General features: G+C 45.8%; 1 protein-coding gene across 1 annotated transcript; it reads right to left on the bottom strand.

The window, feature by feature from the left end:
• Positions 1 to 529: 529 nt before the first annotated feature.
• Positions 530 to 12,024, bottom strand: DDX39A (DExD-box helicase 39A). The gene is made up of 11 exons (XM_081851169.1): positions 11,776 to 12,024; positions 8,110 to 8,320; positions 7,343 to 7,470; positions 6,830 to 6,922; positions 5,141 to 5,324; positions 4,614 to 4,732; positions 3,002 to 3,133; positions 2,802 to 2,911; positions 2,424 to 2,568; positions 1,942 to 2,089; positions 530 to 822 (listed from the first exon to the last, which is right to left on the bottom strand). Exons 2-11 carry the CDS (start codon positions 8,315 to 8,317, stop codon positions 806 to 808), a joined length of 1,284 nt encoding a protein of 427 aa, XP_081707295.1. The 5' UTR covers positions 8,318 to 8,320; positions 11,776 to 12,024; the 3' UTR covers positions 530 to 805.
• Positions 12,025 to 17,833: the final 5,809 nt, after the last annotated feature.

The following is a 17,833-nucleotide window of genomic DNA, read 5'->3' as shown; positions in this document are numbered from 1 at the left end:
TTCTGAGTTATACCATCTTTTTAAGCAAGTAACTTTTGGGGCGGGGAGAAGAGCAATGTGCAATGCAAAGGAAATGGGTAATTACTTAAACACACCAGTTCAAACATCCTACACTTCATAGGTAAGCAACAGGAGATAAAAAGCCAGGACAACTGACACTATCTGATTATATAGAAGAACAAATATCTCATACAAGGGTATGTAGAGACCAATCAAGGACATACATATCAATAGTGCCTGCCTTGTTATCTCCAAAAGGAAGATCTGTTTTACATTTCTGTTCTGTGAAAGGGTCTGCAATGGAGACATGTCAAACAAGCACACTGCTCAAAGTCAGGACAAAGGTGAAAAGTGGTAGGTCAGGAAGATATAGGACATAGGAGGCAGGCAGCAGAAGAGTATCTACGGCAAGTTTAAGAAAATGCACAATCCTGATACACAGAAAGTGGGAGACATAGCAAGGATGGAAGGCACCAAGAATGTAAATACCCACAACCTGGCTCACTTTGCCTCAAGAACAGCCAGAAAATGACATTTGAAAAATTCATTTATTACGAAACTTAGCCACAGGGGTTTACTATTCAAAAAATATAAAAGTCTAATTTAAAAAAAAGCCCCCAGGCTACAGCAGAGGCAAAATACCACCTGGGCAATTTGAAGGACATTCATTTAACATCAAACACCTCTATACGTTTAACAGTGTGTTTAAAAAAAATAATAACATTCATCTCACTTCACCAGAAGATAGAGGTATTGTGTTCCATCGGGTTCCATTCTGGACCAGGTGGGAAGGCTCCACAAACAGCTACCGACTCTGCTCAACTGCAGGAGACAAAACAGTCAGTCAATACTCCTTCCTAGCAAAGCCAAGGCAAAAAACTTACAAGCTACCCCTGCTGTGGAGAGACATTTTGCTATACCCATCACCAGTTCTACAAAGGTGGAGTGGGTAACTCCACCACAACCAAACATGTCCCTCCCCAGTCACCTGCATTTCAATGGGGCTTGGAAAAGCCTGCTGGCTCCCAAAGGCAGCTTTTTTCAATCCATAAACTTGCAAGGAACAATGAGAGGATCTTGTGGGGCAAATGGGGATGCCCCACAACTGCATCCGGCCCACATGCTCCTCAATCCTGTACTAGGGTTAAATTTATTCAGGTAGCCTAATGGTAATTCAGAGTTGTCATCCCAAACACTTCAGCAGGCACTGCTCCCAGCATAGTGCCCTGCTTCCAAGAACCATTGCTGCAACATGTACCACGTACTTCACATTCCACCTCCTAACCCCAGCAGCCTCTCATTGGCACCGTAACAGTCACCTCTGTCCCAACAGCTGCAACACATCTGCCAGAGCAGGGTTTTTTTCCTATCATGTGCCACTGACTCATGGGGCGAGGAGGAAAGATAGAGAATCAATTGGGAGGCAACTGAACCACAACTTCAAAGGTCTTGCCCCCACCTCTCTGTTCCCTTTCAAACATTTGGGGGAGGAAAGACACAGAAATCTAGTGCTTATTAGAAGCCTCCCACTTTGAAGGTAACAACTGATCAGATGAAACTAAGCAGCAAGCCAGAGTCAGTCTAGAAGTGTCCCCAAATCCATGCCCTACAACACAAACAGGGCACAAAAATGGGAACAACTTCCACAAGTGCAATAGAACGTCTCTCTTCCCCACACTCCTGATAGCCTGATATGCTCTGGAGTTTCCCACAACCCTCTGGAGCCAATTTGTGGGTGCTGGGGGCAGAGAAGTGAAATTCCATTGCAACATATACTATCGGTACAGACGAGGATCCACTCAATGGACCATTTTGTCTTCCTTCAGCTTCCCAGAAATAGTGTACAATGGCTACCCTGATTCTCCCCCACACTTGGGCAGGGTAGACAAAGAACATGCCATCAGGAAGAAAAGCCTGTCCAAGTTAATTTCTAGTACATACTATATGTGGAGATGTCTATCTCTTCAGGGAGCTCAGCAACGTTGACCTCAAAACGATCCTGCACTTCATTGAGGATTTTGGCATCACCTTCATCTGACACAAAAGTAATAGCCAAGCCTTTTGTGCCAAAGCGCCCAGCTCGGGCCACCTGCAAAGAGAGGTTTATTTCAAGGACACACAGGAAAAACATCCTTGTAATCTATGAATTCATCACCCCAGAGGTACTATCTCTGCCCTGCACCCTGTGACAAGCTCAGAATGCAGGCTGATGCTCTTTTCCTCCACCCTGGAAACTATGTAGCCTGATTGCAGAAACATTTGCAACTAAACTACCAAAGTTAAATTATCAGAAGGGATTTGACTAGGAACTAGCCAGGACCTGCAACGGTTAGCAGCTCCCTTCCAGAAGTATGAATGGCAAGGTATTAGAACAAATACCTTCCAGAGAAACAGTTCATTCCCCAACCTATAACCAGACTCACTCTGTGCAGATAGGTATCTGAGTCCTCAGGCATGTCATAGTTGAAGACTATGTTGACCCGCTCTATGTCCATCCCACGGCCAAACAGATTAGTGGCTACCAAAATCCGACGTTGGAAGTCCTTGAACTGCTGGTACCTAGACAGTCTGCAAAGAACAAGAGAGACGTGGCTGACCTCCCCTGAACACATACAGGAGCTGTATGCAGCGCATAGCCCATTATCTGTAGTGCATTAACTTTCTAGATCCCCTCTTCCCCTTAACACACACAACTGATGTCAACAAGCCACATTCCATGATAAAAAAGTGAACTCAGAATTCATGTTCTGCACTATATTTGCTGCTGCCCTCTCCTGACACAGCCATCTCGCTGTACTCACCTCTCCTCCTGAGACATGCCTCTGTGAATAGCAATGGCTGGGAAGTTCTGCTCAACCAAGAGCTGAGCTAATGCCATGCAGCGCTGCACCGACTTCACAAATATCACAACCTGCAAGGGGTGGGAAGAGGGAAGGGGCTTTAACATGGAAGCTCCAGGGACTCCCAGGAGCCCTGCTTGTCAACCCTCGCTAACACAGACCTGGTTGAACTCCAGCACATCCAAAAGGTCAAAGAGCTTGCGGTTTTTCTCAGTGTCCTTCAACTTCACGTAGTATTGCTGCAGGCCATGCAGAGTCAGCTTGGTCTCATCATCCACAAAGACCTCCATGGGCTGCGAACGGAGAAGAAAGCCAATGTGACCTTTTACCGGCAAAGACAGCAAAATCCTCCAAACATATCTAGACAAGTTTTTAAACACCACTTTTCATGTTTAATTGATAGATGTAGAAAATATCAAATTCCCACAGCGATAGGCATTACTTTGATCACTACAGGGAATGTTGGATGCTGAGAGCAGAAATAGAACTATTTCATCTGTAGAACTGCAGATGAATTCTCTACATGCTCAAAAGCTCCCTCTTCTGCCAAGCACTGAAGGGAGAATTCCCACTACTGTTAATTATCTACAAAATTGGTTTAAGTGCCTGGAAGGAGAGAAAGCTGACTTGGTAGGCATTTATCATGCATTTCATCAAGGTCCCAAGGTAAACATTCTCTAATCTACTGGGGAAACAATGAAGACAAAGAAACATTCAAAACTAGTAGGTCAACTAGATGTGATGCCCCAATGCAGCTCTCCTTTACAACCAAAAGCATGTAATGATAGCTCTCAGCAGCTGTTGGCATCTGCACAGCTTCAGACGGAATTTAACAGTGGTAATGAGAGACTGATGGTCACTTTCCACCCTGAGCTATATACCTGAAAGTGCCTAACTTTCTGTCTTCTCTGGCTGCCATGGCACACTACTCCAATCAGTGGGGGGGGGGGGGTTTCAAAGGGTGCATGGAGTGACATTCACTTGTGCAATGAGACTATCCCCTCCCTCCTCTTTCCATATGCATCCTAAGTCTGTTCCATGGATTTTCCTAACCATCTAGAGCAAGACAATTCAGCTCTAAGGGAACTTCTTTTTTAAACTTTATATGCCATAAAGTATCAGCCTCATTAAGCAGTGTCTGCATTTCCAATACTATTGATATGCATTCTACCAGGACTTGCAAAAAGGGAGAAAAATGCCACTGTGGTCCTATTGAGAGATGAAACAGAAAATAATGTGTGTTTGGGTTTTCTAACAGCCACGCTAAGAAAGCATAGGGAACACAACAAAGTTGAATAGGGCTATGATTACTAACTTCCCTCCACCTATCGTCATCTAAGAATATGATATAATGAGCTGCAAACAAGCCAATGCCTCCATGGGCATAGCTGCCCCCCAAAAGCAAAACAAATTAATACAAATTTTAGGTTCGGCCCCCACCCCCCAAAATCCTGGCTACACCCATGACTGCCTCATACTACCAAGCCTTCCCTCAACATAAGGGGTCCCTTTTGAAACAATGCAGTAGGGCAAAACTGCCTCAAAGGGGCCTCTTTAGCCTAGTGTGGAAGGCCCTTTCCTGGATCTCCTACACTAGTGCAACCATCTAGGACAGTTTCTTAAACTTGGGTCTCCAGCTGGTCTTGGACTACAACTCCCATCACTGGTCCTGGTAGATAGGGGTAATGGGGTTTGTAGCCCAACAGCAGCTGGAAACCAAAATTTGGGAAGCTAATCTAAGGGGAGGATGAAATCAAAGGTTTTAGGACTTACATCCTGCATGAACTTTCTGCAGACAGGCCGGATCTCCTTGCTCAGAGTGGCACTAAACATCATGCATTGCTTCTCATGGGGTGTCAGTCGAAAGATCTCCTGCACATCACGACGCATATCTGAAAGAACAGTAGGAAGAATCAGGTTGCTGTAATTCACCAAATACTGGCTTCTGAAAAGGACATACCAGTCCGAGTTCCACCACCTTCCCCCACTCTTGGTATCCAACATGTCTCTGCTCTACCACATAATCTGAACAGGAACAGAACTTCAGGCTGTAGAAACCGTCCCTCGCTTCCCCATGTTCTTGAAAGAGATGGCTGACTTCCTGACATGCCTCAGGACAGATTTTTTAAGCAACAGTGCCCTTCCTCTAGCTGGCTGCTCCTCAGTTCCTTGACTTGGAACTCAAGCACCAGACTTTCTCCCAAGGACGGCAACTCCCATACCCAAATGGATGAATAATCCCAGACCATGAAAACGCAATACATTGTGTCTTTATTATGCCAGCCCCTCTTGTCCCTTACCCAACTGCTCCAACATCTTGTCACACTCATCCAAAACAAAATGCTTGACATTGCGCAAGTTGAGGGTCTTGTTGCGCACCAGTGCTAAAATGCGGCCCGGGGTCCCCACCACAATATGTGGGCAGTTTTTCTTCAGCACCTCTTCATCCTTTTTGATGGAAAGCCCCCCAAAAAAGACTGACACCTGCAGTACAAACAGAAACTACTGTCAGCCACATAGAAAAACCCAACCACCTAACCTTCAGAACTTCAATAACTCCCCACCAACTTACTTACATCAGGGACAGTCAACATGGTACACTCTAAATGCTGCTGGCCTACAACTCCCATTATCCCTGACCACTAGGCCATGCTGGCTGGGGCTGATAATGAGTTGGTCCACCAACATCTGGAGCGCACACCTAACTTGTGCAATAAAGTACTTGGAAGGGAGAGTACAATTAACTATGAGTGCGGCATATCTATGCTGCTTCTCACTTCTAATCATAGAATCACAGCTGGAAAGGACCATGAGGATTGTCTAGTCCAACTCACTGCAATGCAGGAATCTTTCACCCAATGTGGAGTTTGAACCCGTGACTCTGAGATTAAGAGTCTCATGCGCTACCAACTCTCCACCATAATATAACACATCAGATCAACTATTGTCCCAAACCCAAGAAACAAGGCTTTCGGTCCCCATGAAGCAATCAGGTGGTGCAGGGAAGCAGAGGCAGGCTCTTTCAGAATATAGGGACATAGTAAACTACCTTATACCAAGTCAGACTATTGGCCTACCTAGTTCAGTATTGCCTACACTGCTGGCAACAGCTCTGAGGGTCTTGATGGTCTTAACTAGAAAAGCCAGGAAATGAGCCCAGTGCCTTTCGTATGAAAAGTGTGTGCTCTACCAATGAGCTACAAGTGCTTCCCAAACTGGGTCTTAAACTGATAACATTAGCAAAAGCCAGGGTTCCAACAGAGCTTCCCACCCATGAGCTTTCGTTCTATCTTAAGGTAGGTTCGAGTTTTAGATGCAGAAACTGTCAGTTTCCATTTCTTAGTACAGAAAGTATTGATCTGATGTGTAGAGATCTTTCCTGCTCTACTTAATTCAAGAAGGGTTCTTTCTATGTGAAAGAAACAGGCAGAAGGTTCTTGTTTGGGTTATTCCTTCAGAGAAGCTGAGTACAGCTGGTTTAAACTGGTTCTGTTATCTTTTGCTGACTATATTAGAGAGGCCAGGAGGAGCCTGGGTTCTCTCTTACTTTCTCTTTCTGTCTCTGTTCTGATGTGGTTTGGTGTTCTGTATGCTGTGGTGTTAAGGTTTAGACTTATTATAAGTTATTCTACGTTTTATTATAAGTGCTGCAACTGGATTTTTTATGGACTGTGCCAATCCTGATTGTATTGGATTTGTGACCATTATGCTAATTTGCCTTCAGTAGCAGTAAAAGCTCTGCTAGATGTACAATTGCCTCTGATCTATTTTTTCCCCCTTCACACGCAATGTGTCAGAAACATCTAAAACCATTCCCACAATCAGGTCACTTCCTCTCTCTCAACCCTCTCTACAGGCTCTTTCCTAAATAAGTGCACATACCATTTCCATAAGCAAAGATAGTCTTCCACCTTTTCCTGTCATACAGAAATAGCCTGTATTCTGTATTGTATATATTTCAGACCTAACTGCAAAAGATTTTCCCTTACCTTGACAGTGGACATATACTTTGAGAAGCGCTCATATTCTTTGCTGATCTGGAAGGCCAGCTCCCGGGTGTGACACATCACCAGCACAGACACCTGCCAGAAAGAAACAGACAAATTTGTACAATAGCAGCAAGAAGGGTTTAGGACTCCCCACTGCTACCTGAAACACCACATAACACTATACAATGGTTTAGAGCTACGTCCTTGAGATGCAGTGAGGATGAGAAGAGCCATGGGCTTGCACGCTCCTCCCTTCTTCACAACCACAATGAGGACTTGTTGGAAATTAGTTTCATTGTTAAAGACCACTGGCTTAAAAATTAAGAAAAAAACACTGCCTCATCCTGGCTTCACAGGAAAGTTGTGTGAAACCAAGGCTTTTCTCTGGCTCACAGCAGTTCATGCAGATGATAATAAAACATCATTTAGTGTTACATGTAAATACAGCCTATAGCTCCAAAACAGAGTTGCGCTGGACATAAGCACAGTACAGTACTATTTCCCATTACATACCTGCCCATCCAGTGGCTCAATCTGCTGCAGTGTAGCCAATACAAAGACAGCAGTCTTGCCCATGCCTGATTTGGCTTGGCATAGGACATCCATGCCCAGGATTGCCTGTGGAATGCACTCATGCTGCACTGAGAGAGCAAGAATAAGTAATAGTTTAGACAAGCCTTAGGAAAACACAGGAAGCCAAAGCAAATGTACCCCCAGAGGACTTGATCCCACCTCTCTCCCAACCCTTTAAATCCAGAGATTGAACACCACACCCTTCCATGAGGTTAACTTTTCTGCACACATACTAGGGGAGGAAAAACTCTTCACATCCAATAGCAGCTGCTGCACAAGCACTGGGATTTTCCAGGTTCATCAGCCTGAATTACAAGTTAAAATGAAAGACATGGCTGTGGAATAGTCATCCTACAGAAGCGTCTTACTAGCACACCCTAAAATCCCTCTTTTCTCTTAAATGTTAGATCACACCCCATTCCATGCAGAGTCTAAACCCATTTCCCATGGCTAATAGAGTCTCTGCTCAGCTGAACTGACAATTATGAAGTCCCTCCATCCAAAGTGAACTCCATTTCCAATAAAGTAAGGCTCTAGAGAGCTATACTAGGCTCAACAAGGACATCCCATTCTAGCATAACCTTCCCACCCTGCCCCTTCAGCCCCCAGCTCTCACCCTGCACCGCATGGCACCACTGGCAGTTGCTCCCCGGTGGGTGGGCTGGGCTGGCTGACGAGGGGGCCAGGGGCCTTGGCTCAGCTCCTACCTTCTGACGGGTGCTCAAAGCCGCAGTCCACAATGGCACGAAGGAGCTCTGGCTTCAGCAGGAAGTCTCGGAAGCCAGAACTGTGAATGGAGACATAGGAGCCCTTCACATCTTTTTTATTGGGGACAGGGGCAGCATCAGTCACTGCCTGAGGCTCTTCATCCTCCTCATAGTCCAGCAACTCATTCTCTACATCCTGTTCAGCCATGTCCTGTAGAAAAAGCAAAAGAAGGAATAAAAGGCTTGAGGAAAGACCACTAAGCTCAGGAGTAAGAGCACCCAAAGAACAGGAAAAGTGAAATCTGGATGAGTTAGGAATTGCAACTGTAGCTGCATCAACTGAAGGATCATCAGCTCAAAGCACTCCATCCACACCCATTAGTTCCAACTAGCACTGCCAGCTAATGGTTGAAGTGGATTGTGCCATCTTTCCATAGTTCTCCGAGCATCTTTTAAGGCTTTCTAACATTTGCACCACACATTACTTTTTATAGCCAAGTATTATTTCCTAACTTAGAATAACAGCTGAGAGGGAGGCGGCAGTGAGGCTCCATGCAGCGCGCCCTGCCCCAGCTCACTCCGCCCAATGGGAGGCTTGTCTTGCCCCCAAGGCGCAGGGCACGCACCACCCCAGGCACCCAAGTGGCCAGCTATGCTGCTGCCTAAGCGGGCTCCATAAAGCAATTATGTCTACAGCCCAAGCCACTTGAATGTTCCAGAGGCTCCAAACCCATTGGATCCATCAGCCTCTGAGGGGCAACCATCCTAATAGGTCCCCTGCTCCTGCAGAGGGGGAAAGGTGCTGAAAGCCTAAAGGTGATATGCAAAATGGCCCAACAAAAGTGCAGTGTTTGTAGATAAGGTGTAGACTTTTTTCAAATCCCTTATCAAAAACGGATACTGCCAGATTATATTTTTTTTAATTGAAAATCTGCCCTGCCTTTCAAAGAGGGCCTTAAAACAATTGTGTGTAATAGTTATTGTCAGAAACAGTACATTCTGAATACCAGAGAGCACAGCTGCACTTCATATTCTGATTTCAGGCATCCCATTGGCCACTGTGAAAACAGAACACTGGACTAGATGCGCCTCTGGCCGAATCCAGAAGGCTTTTCTTATGTCCTTAGGGCAGCATATAAACAAATTTACCATTTTCTAAAAAAAAAAAGTTTATATACAAATAAGGGCCTGTCAATCTGTGTCTAAACTTTATCGTACATCTATTAGAGGGTCTACCGCACAGCAACAACTAAAGCACATTATACTAAGCACTTGCGGGTAGTTCTTGTGAAAATCTGGTGATGTAGAAAGAAATAGACCAAATTGGCAAACAGCAGCCCCAGGACCATCACTGTCCAGTAACAAAGTCCTCCAACCAGAGCAGAACCAATGTCTTGCCATAGTCTGAACAAGACATACTGCACCTTATAAAAGCCTTAGAGCAAAGGCAAGGCTAAGGACTGACTGCAACCTTTACTCCAATACTTTTATACCATGCAATACACCCTATTTTATTATGGCAGGTCTTCAAACAGATTATGAAAAAACCTATGCCTGTCTTTTTGGTGTGGAGTGTTTGTGAATGATTAAGAAGCGTCAGTTATTAAGAAGTACCAAAGAGACTTATTGCCCCAGCTCTATTATTTTCATTGCCATGATCCTACACAATCTCAAAGGGAAACTCTCCACCAGAGTAGAAATCATATATTGAACAGATGGAAAGCTCTTTAATCTGAGTAGGCTGAAAGCAAAGAGTAATGTTATCATAACTTCCATCATAGAGCTTCAGTATGCTGATGACAAAGTAGTGTGTGCACACTCAGAGAATGACCTCCAAACCACCCTAAATATCTTTGCAGTGGCCTATCATTCAACATCCAAAAAACCAAAGTGCTGCACCAACAACCACAAAACAACCCCTCTGCAGTGCCACAAATCCAACTCAATGGTGAAACATCAGAAAGTGTTGATCACTTCTCCTTCCTGGGCAGTTACCTTTCCACAAGGGCCAACACTGATGCCAAAATCCAGCATCGCATGAGCTCTGCGAGTGCAGCTTTCTCCTGATTAAAGTGCAGAGTGGTTGAGGACCAGGACATTTGCAGGGAAACCAAAATGCTTGTTTACAAAGCTATTGTACTACCAACTTCACTGTATGCTTGTGAAACATGGACCACTTATAAATGCCATCTCCAAATCCTCTAAAGATTCCATCAACAGTGTCTCCGAAAATTTTACATATCGCTGGTGAACTAATGCCAGTGTACTGTAAGAAGCAAAGATCACCAGTGTCGAAGCGATGATTCTGATTCTTCAACATCAACTTCGTTCAACTGGTCATGTTCGGATGCCTGATTATCATCTTCCAAAGCAACTACTCTATTCCCAACTCAAGAATGCAAAGTGTAATTCTGGTGGTCAACAAAAGAGGTTTAAAGATTCTCTCAAAGCAAATCTTAAATAAATGTAGTATAAGCACTGATAACTGCGAAACACTGGCCTGTGAGCGCTCCAATTGGAAAACAGCCTTTACCAAAGGTGTCATGGACTTTGAAGAAGCACAAACTCAGGATGGAAGGGAGAAACGTGCTAAGAGGAAGGCATGCTTGGCAAAACCAAACCGTGATCAACTCCCGCCCAGAAACTTAGGTCCCCACTGTGGAAGGACGTGTGGATCCAGAATTGGCCTCCACATTCATTTACGGACTCACTGTTAAGACAGTGTTCATAGAAGACAATCTTACTCGCAGGGCCGGATTTAGGTTTGATGAGGCCCTAAGCTACTGAAGGTAATGAGGACCTTTATATGTCCAACTGTCCTTTGCCAACAACCAATTGTCGCTGTTTTTTGTGTTGAATATATGCTATATGGTAATTTATGAGCCTAGTAGGTATCTAAATCCATTTGCACATGCAGAATGTGGGCACCCTATATATGGAAATGAGCCGGGGAGCAGGCTAGCAGGAAGGGCCCATTACTTACATCATAGGAGCCTAACACAACACAAAACACTGTTGCTTTTTATCTTATATTTTGGAAATATACATCCAGGTTTTTTCCCCTTTAAATTTTATGGGGCCAAGAGAGTGGGGCCCTAAGATATAGCTTGTTTAGCTTATACGTAAATCCGGCAGTTTACTCGGCAACGAGTGATCGCCAGAGGGGGAGGAAGAAGAAAGAGAAGCGGGACGTCGGCGGGGGCGCCTCCTTTTCAGGCGCAGGACCCCCAAGGGAGCCTCGGAAGCACAGCCAAGGCAGTCCCGGGTAGGCCCGAGCGCGGCAGCCACGAGGCTGGCGCGGGCGGAGGGGAGGCGCCGCGACGGCGCCTTCAAGTTCCGCAAGCAGCCGAGGCGTCCCGGACTTCCGAGGCGCCGCCATGCAGGTCCTGCCCTCCCCAGCGCCCCGCCAGAGGCAAAGCGACGTGTGTGAGGAGCTATTTCGCGCTTGGCCAAATGGGTCGTCTGAATGGGCCGGCGAGGAAGGAACCAAGAGGCGACCCAAGGAGAGGCGCCTCCTCTCCACGACCGACCGACCGGCGCCCGCCCACCCCACCCGCCGCCACGAGAAGGTCTGAGGGACCAGGCGCCAGGGCGGGAGGCTTGCGCCGCCATGGGAAGCCTCCCTCGCCCGCTGCTCGCCGCCGCCGCCGCCCCACGCCCCCTCACCTGCTCAGGTCCGAGTTGCCGAGTCGCTTCCCGCTTCGCCTTGTGCACACCGCGCTCCAATTCGGATAGGACGGCCCAGTACAGGAAGCACCTTCGATTCCTATTGGCCGCCGCCGCCGAGCGCGGACCCGCCTCTATACGAAACCGGCGGAAGGAAGCTTCGACTCGTCTTCGCGCCCGCCAATCAAAAGACGTCAGCGCTGCGCCATTGGCTGGATTGAGACCCGGCGATTGAGAAAGAGAATACAGATGGGAGAAGGGGGCTGAGCAAAGCTTCCAGAAATCTATGGTGAGATTGTAGGAGGAGACTCCGCCATTTTGGATGCTGGCGGGAGTCGTCGCAAGCCCTTTACTGTGTAGGTTTATTTTTTAGACGCCCTTTTTCTCCGCACACATTTTATTATAGATCAAGGTTTGCCCCCCTGAACTGTTCGGAGGATGAGGAGGATTATAGTGCCATAAAATAAACACTGCTGATGCAATCTTTCCCCTGCCGTTGAACTCAAGGGGACTTATTCCTGAGCAGGATTGTTTAAGGCTTACACTGAGTTTAGTGCTTCATGGGGCTACGAAAGCTCAAGTTGCAATAAAATCATGGCTTGTTCTCTGACCGCAGCAGGCTACTGCTAACCCTCTATAATATATCTAGGGGTGGTGAGCCGTATGTGGTCAGGAAAAATGGAACAAGTACTGCTGTCTTGAGTGCCGAGTACATTGTATATACCAAGGCACAGGTGTCAATGAACTAAGGCTGTGTGCATAGACAGAGGGCCTTCTCGGTAGTGGCACCCGCTCTGTGGAACGCCCTCCCATCAGATGTCAAGGAAATAAGCAGCTATCTTATTTTTAAAAGACATCTGAAGACATCTTCCCTATTTAGGGAAGTTATTAATATTTAATGCTGTATTGTTTTTAACACTGGACTGGGGGCTGCCCAGTTGCTTGGGAAACTCAGCCAGATGGGCAGAGTATAAATAAATTATTATTATTATTATTATTATTATTATTATTATTATTACCAGTTTAAAATGCAGCCAGGTTCTTTTTCTTAGTTTGGATCAAAGCTGGTTTGGGTGGGTGGGGGACACATCAAAATGCAGTATTTCATGGCTTTACAGCAGAATTCTTCAAGAAATTCAAAGAAACCCTGATGCCTTACATGACCCACCTATTCAACGACATCATAAAAGGGGCCCCCATCCCTAAAACTTGGACTTCTTCCAAAATAGTCTCTATTCCAAAACCACTCAAAGATAGCCTCAGAGTAGAATCATACCACCGGATCTCTCATTGATAAACCAAGACTGCAAGACTAAAAAAAATTTCCTACACAAATTAATTGCCCTAGACCAGACTGGCTTCATCCCTGGTCTCAATATAACAGACCCCATTAGGAAATTACTGAATTTGATCGAACACAGCAAAGCAACTAAACTCCCACTGACGATTATGTCCCTAGACCATGGCCCCCTTTCCGACCTTCCTGTGCCCCCCCCCAGACATAGCCAATAAGTACAAATCAATACAAATCTGAGGTTCTACTCCCCCTAGCAAGCACCTGCCCCCTAACAAAAATCTTGGCTATGCCCATGCCCTCCGCATCCTACCAGTAGAAAGGGAACTATTTAAATATTTTGTTTGTAGATACATAAAATAATATGAGCATAATGAAATGTTGTTGAAGCAGAAAAACATGGTATCATAGAGCTGGAAGGGATCCCAAGGGTCATCTTTCTAGTGCAACCCCCTGCAATGTAGGAAACTCGGCTAAAGCATCCCTGACATACGGCCATCCAACCTCTGCTTAGAAACCTCTAAGGAAGAAGTCCACAACCTCCAGAGGGAGATCCATCTTGCATATATTATAAAAAGTAATCAACACTTATGTGACCCCAGTTATTTGATTCAGTCCAAAAGGCGCACAGGGAGTTCTGTATATATGGGAGAATTTTAAAAAGCAAGTGATCCTCATTGACCTGGTGCAAAAAGATCTTGTCATCCGGAGAAGCCCTGACTGCCTGGGAGTAAGGCCCACTGAACTCAGTGGGACTTTCTTCTGATTAGAAACCTAGTTATTTACTAGATACAAGTCAGCAGCACCAGATGACCCCCCCCCCAAAGCTGGGGTGGATTGCACCCTGCACCTTGCAGAGTCAGGCCCAGGCTGCCACCGGACTCAGCACTAGTGGCAGCAACAAGCAGCTCGGGCCCACCCAACCCTACCCATTGCCACCCCACCACTGCACCGCACCACCTGGGGGTTCTGGATCGCAGACGTTACTAGACAAAACGAAAGCCTCAGTGATCACCCTCTCCCGTTGGAAGACTAGGACTGCACCAAGAAAATGCACATTGCAAAAAGGAGCATGAGAGATATATATATATAATGAGATTTTCCCCCCCTTCACTTCTCACTTCCCTCTATGGTCCCCACACAGCATAAAACTTCCAGGCAAGCCAAAGGCCTATATCACCTAGCAGATTTCTACAAAACAGCAAACCCATATCAACATAAGAAATACAAGACAAACTAGGGGACACACAAATACCCTGGCTAACACACCACCAATTGCATGCCTTCTTAAACAATCCCTCTGCCTGGTTCCCTGTAACTTGGCTTCTCGCAGTAAGGGAACCGCCAGAAGGCCCTCGGCGTTGGACCTCAGTGTCCAGGTAGAACGATGGGGTTGGAGATGCTCCTTCAGATATATTGGACCGAGGCCGTTTAGGGCTTTAAAGGTCAGCACCAACACTTTGAATTGTGCTCGGAAACATACTGGGAGCCAATGTAAGTCTTTCAAGACCAGTGTTATGTGGTCTCGGCGGCCGCTCCCAGTCACCAGTCTAGCTACCGCATTCTGGATTAGTTGTAGTTTCTGGGTCACCTTCAAAGGTAGCCCCACATAGAGCACATTGCAGTAGTCCAAGCGGGAGATAACCAGAGCATGCACCACTCTGGCGAGGCAGTCTGCAGGCAGATAGGGTCTCAACCTGCGTACCAGATGGAGCTGATAAACAGCTGCCCTGGACACAGAATTGACCTGTGCCTCCATGGACAGCTGTGAGTCCAAAATGACTCCAGGGCTGAGCACCTGGTCCTTCAGGAGCACAGTTACCCCATTCAGGACCAGGGAGTCCTCCACACCCGCCCGCCTCCTGTCCCACAAAAACAGTACTTCTGTCTTGTCAGGATTCAACCTCAATCTGTTAGCCGCCATCCATCCTCCAACCGCCTCCAGACACACACACAGGACCTTCACTGGTTCTGATTTGAAAGAGAGGTAAATCTTTAATAAAAATTAATTTTTTTAAAAAAATGCAGTATTTCATAAGAAACCACAGGAAAGATGCAGGATAGATATGGATTGTGGCTATTGTGTACACGGCTTGCCAAACCAGCATTGGGGTGGGAGCACACTGCATGGAGAATATACAGGGGTGTGTACACAGTATCAGTGGGGCACCTCTAAGTTACGTATGCTCCATTTTGCACCAAAGAAGCTCTTTAAAGGGCAAATTAGTTTGGGATCTCCAGGAAAGGCCCCTCAAGATCCACCAGGATGAGCAGCTTAGAGTACAGCAGATCTTCAGTTTAGCTGGCTGATGCTCAGCTCAGCTGGAATTAAGTTCCCAACCCCAGCTCAGCTGAAGAGAGGCCAGCATACGGTAAGTTGCTCAGCCAGGGATAAGCCAAGGCTAGTGTAGGTTCCCCACCCCACCCCCAAAGGATGCAACAGGGATGGGACCAGAGGGGGAGGGGGACTTTGGCCAGATCTGAACCAGTTCAGATTGTTCTGCCCGGACACTGAGGTCCAGCGCCCAGGGCCTTCTGGCGGTTCCCTCGCTATGAGAAGCCAAGTTACAGGGAACCAGGCAGAGGGCCTTCTTGGTAGTGGCACCCGCCCTGTGGAACACCCTCCCACCAGATGTCAAAGAGAAAAATAACTACCAGACTTTTAGAAGACATCTGAAGGCAGCCCTGTTTAGGGAAGCTTTTAATGTTTAATAGGTTATTGTATTTTAGTGTTTTCTGTTGGAAGCCACCCAGAGTGGCTGGGGAAACCCAGCCACATGGGTGGGGTATAAATAAATTATTATTATTATTATTATTATTATTATTATTATTATTCTTCAGCTTGGCCATATGACCTGGTAACCCAGCACAGAACACTATTTCAAAAGCTTGTATTCCCTCTGCCAGGTTTAGGCAGAGCAGCTGCAGCAGCCCTGCTGTGGAATGGGGTTAAGGATCTTGTGCAACTTTACGCCAGCTTACCTTACACCAGCTTGCTTCACACCAGCTCCTTGAGCATAGTATTGCTCCCTTAGTGATGACTCACAGACATCAGGGAATTCATGTGCTATTTCATTAAAAACATTAATCCTCCAAAAAGCCAATCCATCGTGCAGAACCGTCTGTGCTATTTTTTTCACTGGAATGCATCCAGCTCTAATTGAGCCATTATTCAGCCTTCATTCTTGTGCTAAATGAAATACTATTTCCTGTGCTAAATGCAGTACTACGTATTTCAGCCCACACTGGATGCTGGGCTGGAAGGTCTGCCAAGCACTTAGCAGAAATTTCTAAGCCTGGTCACATCCCCTTTAAACCAGTCCCTTCCCACTGCAGCAGAATTAGGTGGCCTCAGATTGAAAACACCTGTCTGCCCTGTAGACATAGCTTGACTACACTTGGAACTACTTGATGCTTGGTTTTGCTTTTATAGCTGAAGAGTTTTTGCTTTGCAGATACAGATCTATATTGCAGATTACGTCGGTTGAGGTTGCTGTTCTTCACTGTTCAAAATAAAATAAAATCCTGAACTGATGCGAAGATAAATTCTTCTCTTTCTTCTAGCAGGTCCTGGTTCACAGCTTGTCCATTCCTTCACAACTGGATGAGCAACCTCAGAATTCTCCCCTCAAAATATGGAGAGTCTGCTCCCTGACAGGCATATCTTATAAAGGCTTAGCAAAGAGGGTTAATCTCTTTGATCATTTCACAAAGAGCAAACATTGGATGCTATAATGAAGACATAAAAAGTATGGCTCTTATTTTGAGGCAGTGCAATATGGACAATGCCTGTGTACACACTCCTAAAAGAGCTACAATTCCCAGCAGCCTTAAGAAACTATGGTTCCCAAGATACTTGGGACAGGGGGAGTCAAGTGCTTTAAATTGTGTTGAAGCCACATTCAAAATCTGGACACATCTCTCTTGCTTTGCATTACACTGTAAGCAGGGGGATGTGGTTGTGGCAACTATATTGTCTTACTGTTCCCTAAAGCATTTGATCTAATGTTTGTGCGTGTGTGTTTTCCTAAACTATTATGCTAAGCAAAGATGTGCAGAAGTGGCATCCGCAAGTGTTCTTTCTGTGTATCCCACTCTTGGAGCGTCTTGGAGAAAGATGGAATTAGCTGTGTCTCTTTATACTACTGCTGGTTAAGGACACGCTGAAGGGACAAATGAAACTAAGAATCATGGGTGCTGTCCTTAGGGGAATTGTTGTGATCAATCAGCAATTTGGTTATTTTTTCCACATGGAATAACATATCTTTGCAACTCTGAATTTCTGAATTCTATTATTAATGTTTATTTTAGTGTTTACGGTATATTGGTGCATGTTTTTTATCCGAGCACCCACATAACCTAACTTTGAGATATACACTTTGGGCGCTAGATGGCAGGGCTTCTCTACTCCTGTTTACCTCTGCATTCTAACTGCATTCTTTCTCCTTTCTGTGAAGGGCCCTTCTGCAGGTTTCCCTAACCAGGAATGCTGCTGGAGCAGGGATGGCCCTCTCCACCAGCTCCTCTATGTTGGCTGGCCTTCCCTGTTCTACAGTACCTATTATTCCTCATACAATGGTTGTTTTAGTTGTGGGGTTTCAGGTGTGAAATTTTAAAAATCCTTCTTACCAAATCCCATCCATTATTATGGCAGGTGAAGAAAATCCAATTTTTCTGCAAACTGCCATGAGTTTCCAGGCATGGTTTGAAGGTGCTAACACTTACTTATAAAATCTGCTGGTGACTTTTAGCATTGGCACGATT

The sequence above is a fragment of the Podarcis erhardii genome (assembly GCF_964252035.2).
Source record: "Podarcis erhardii genome assembly, chromosome: 2".
Taxonomy (NCBI): Eukaryota; Metazoa; Chordata; class Lepidosauria; order Squamata; family Lacertidae; genus Podarcis; species Podarcis erhardii.
The sequence above is the reverse complement of the archived record's forward strand: the minus strand, read 5'-3'. Positions and strand labels throughout refer to the sequence as shown.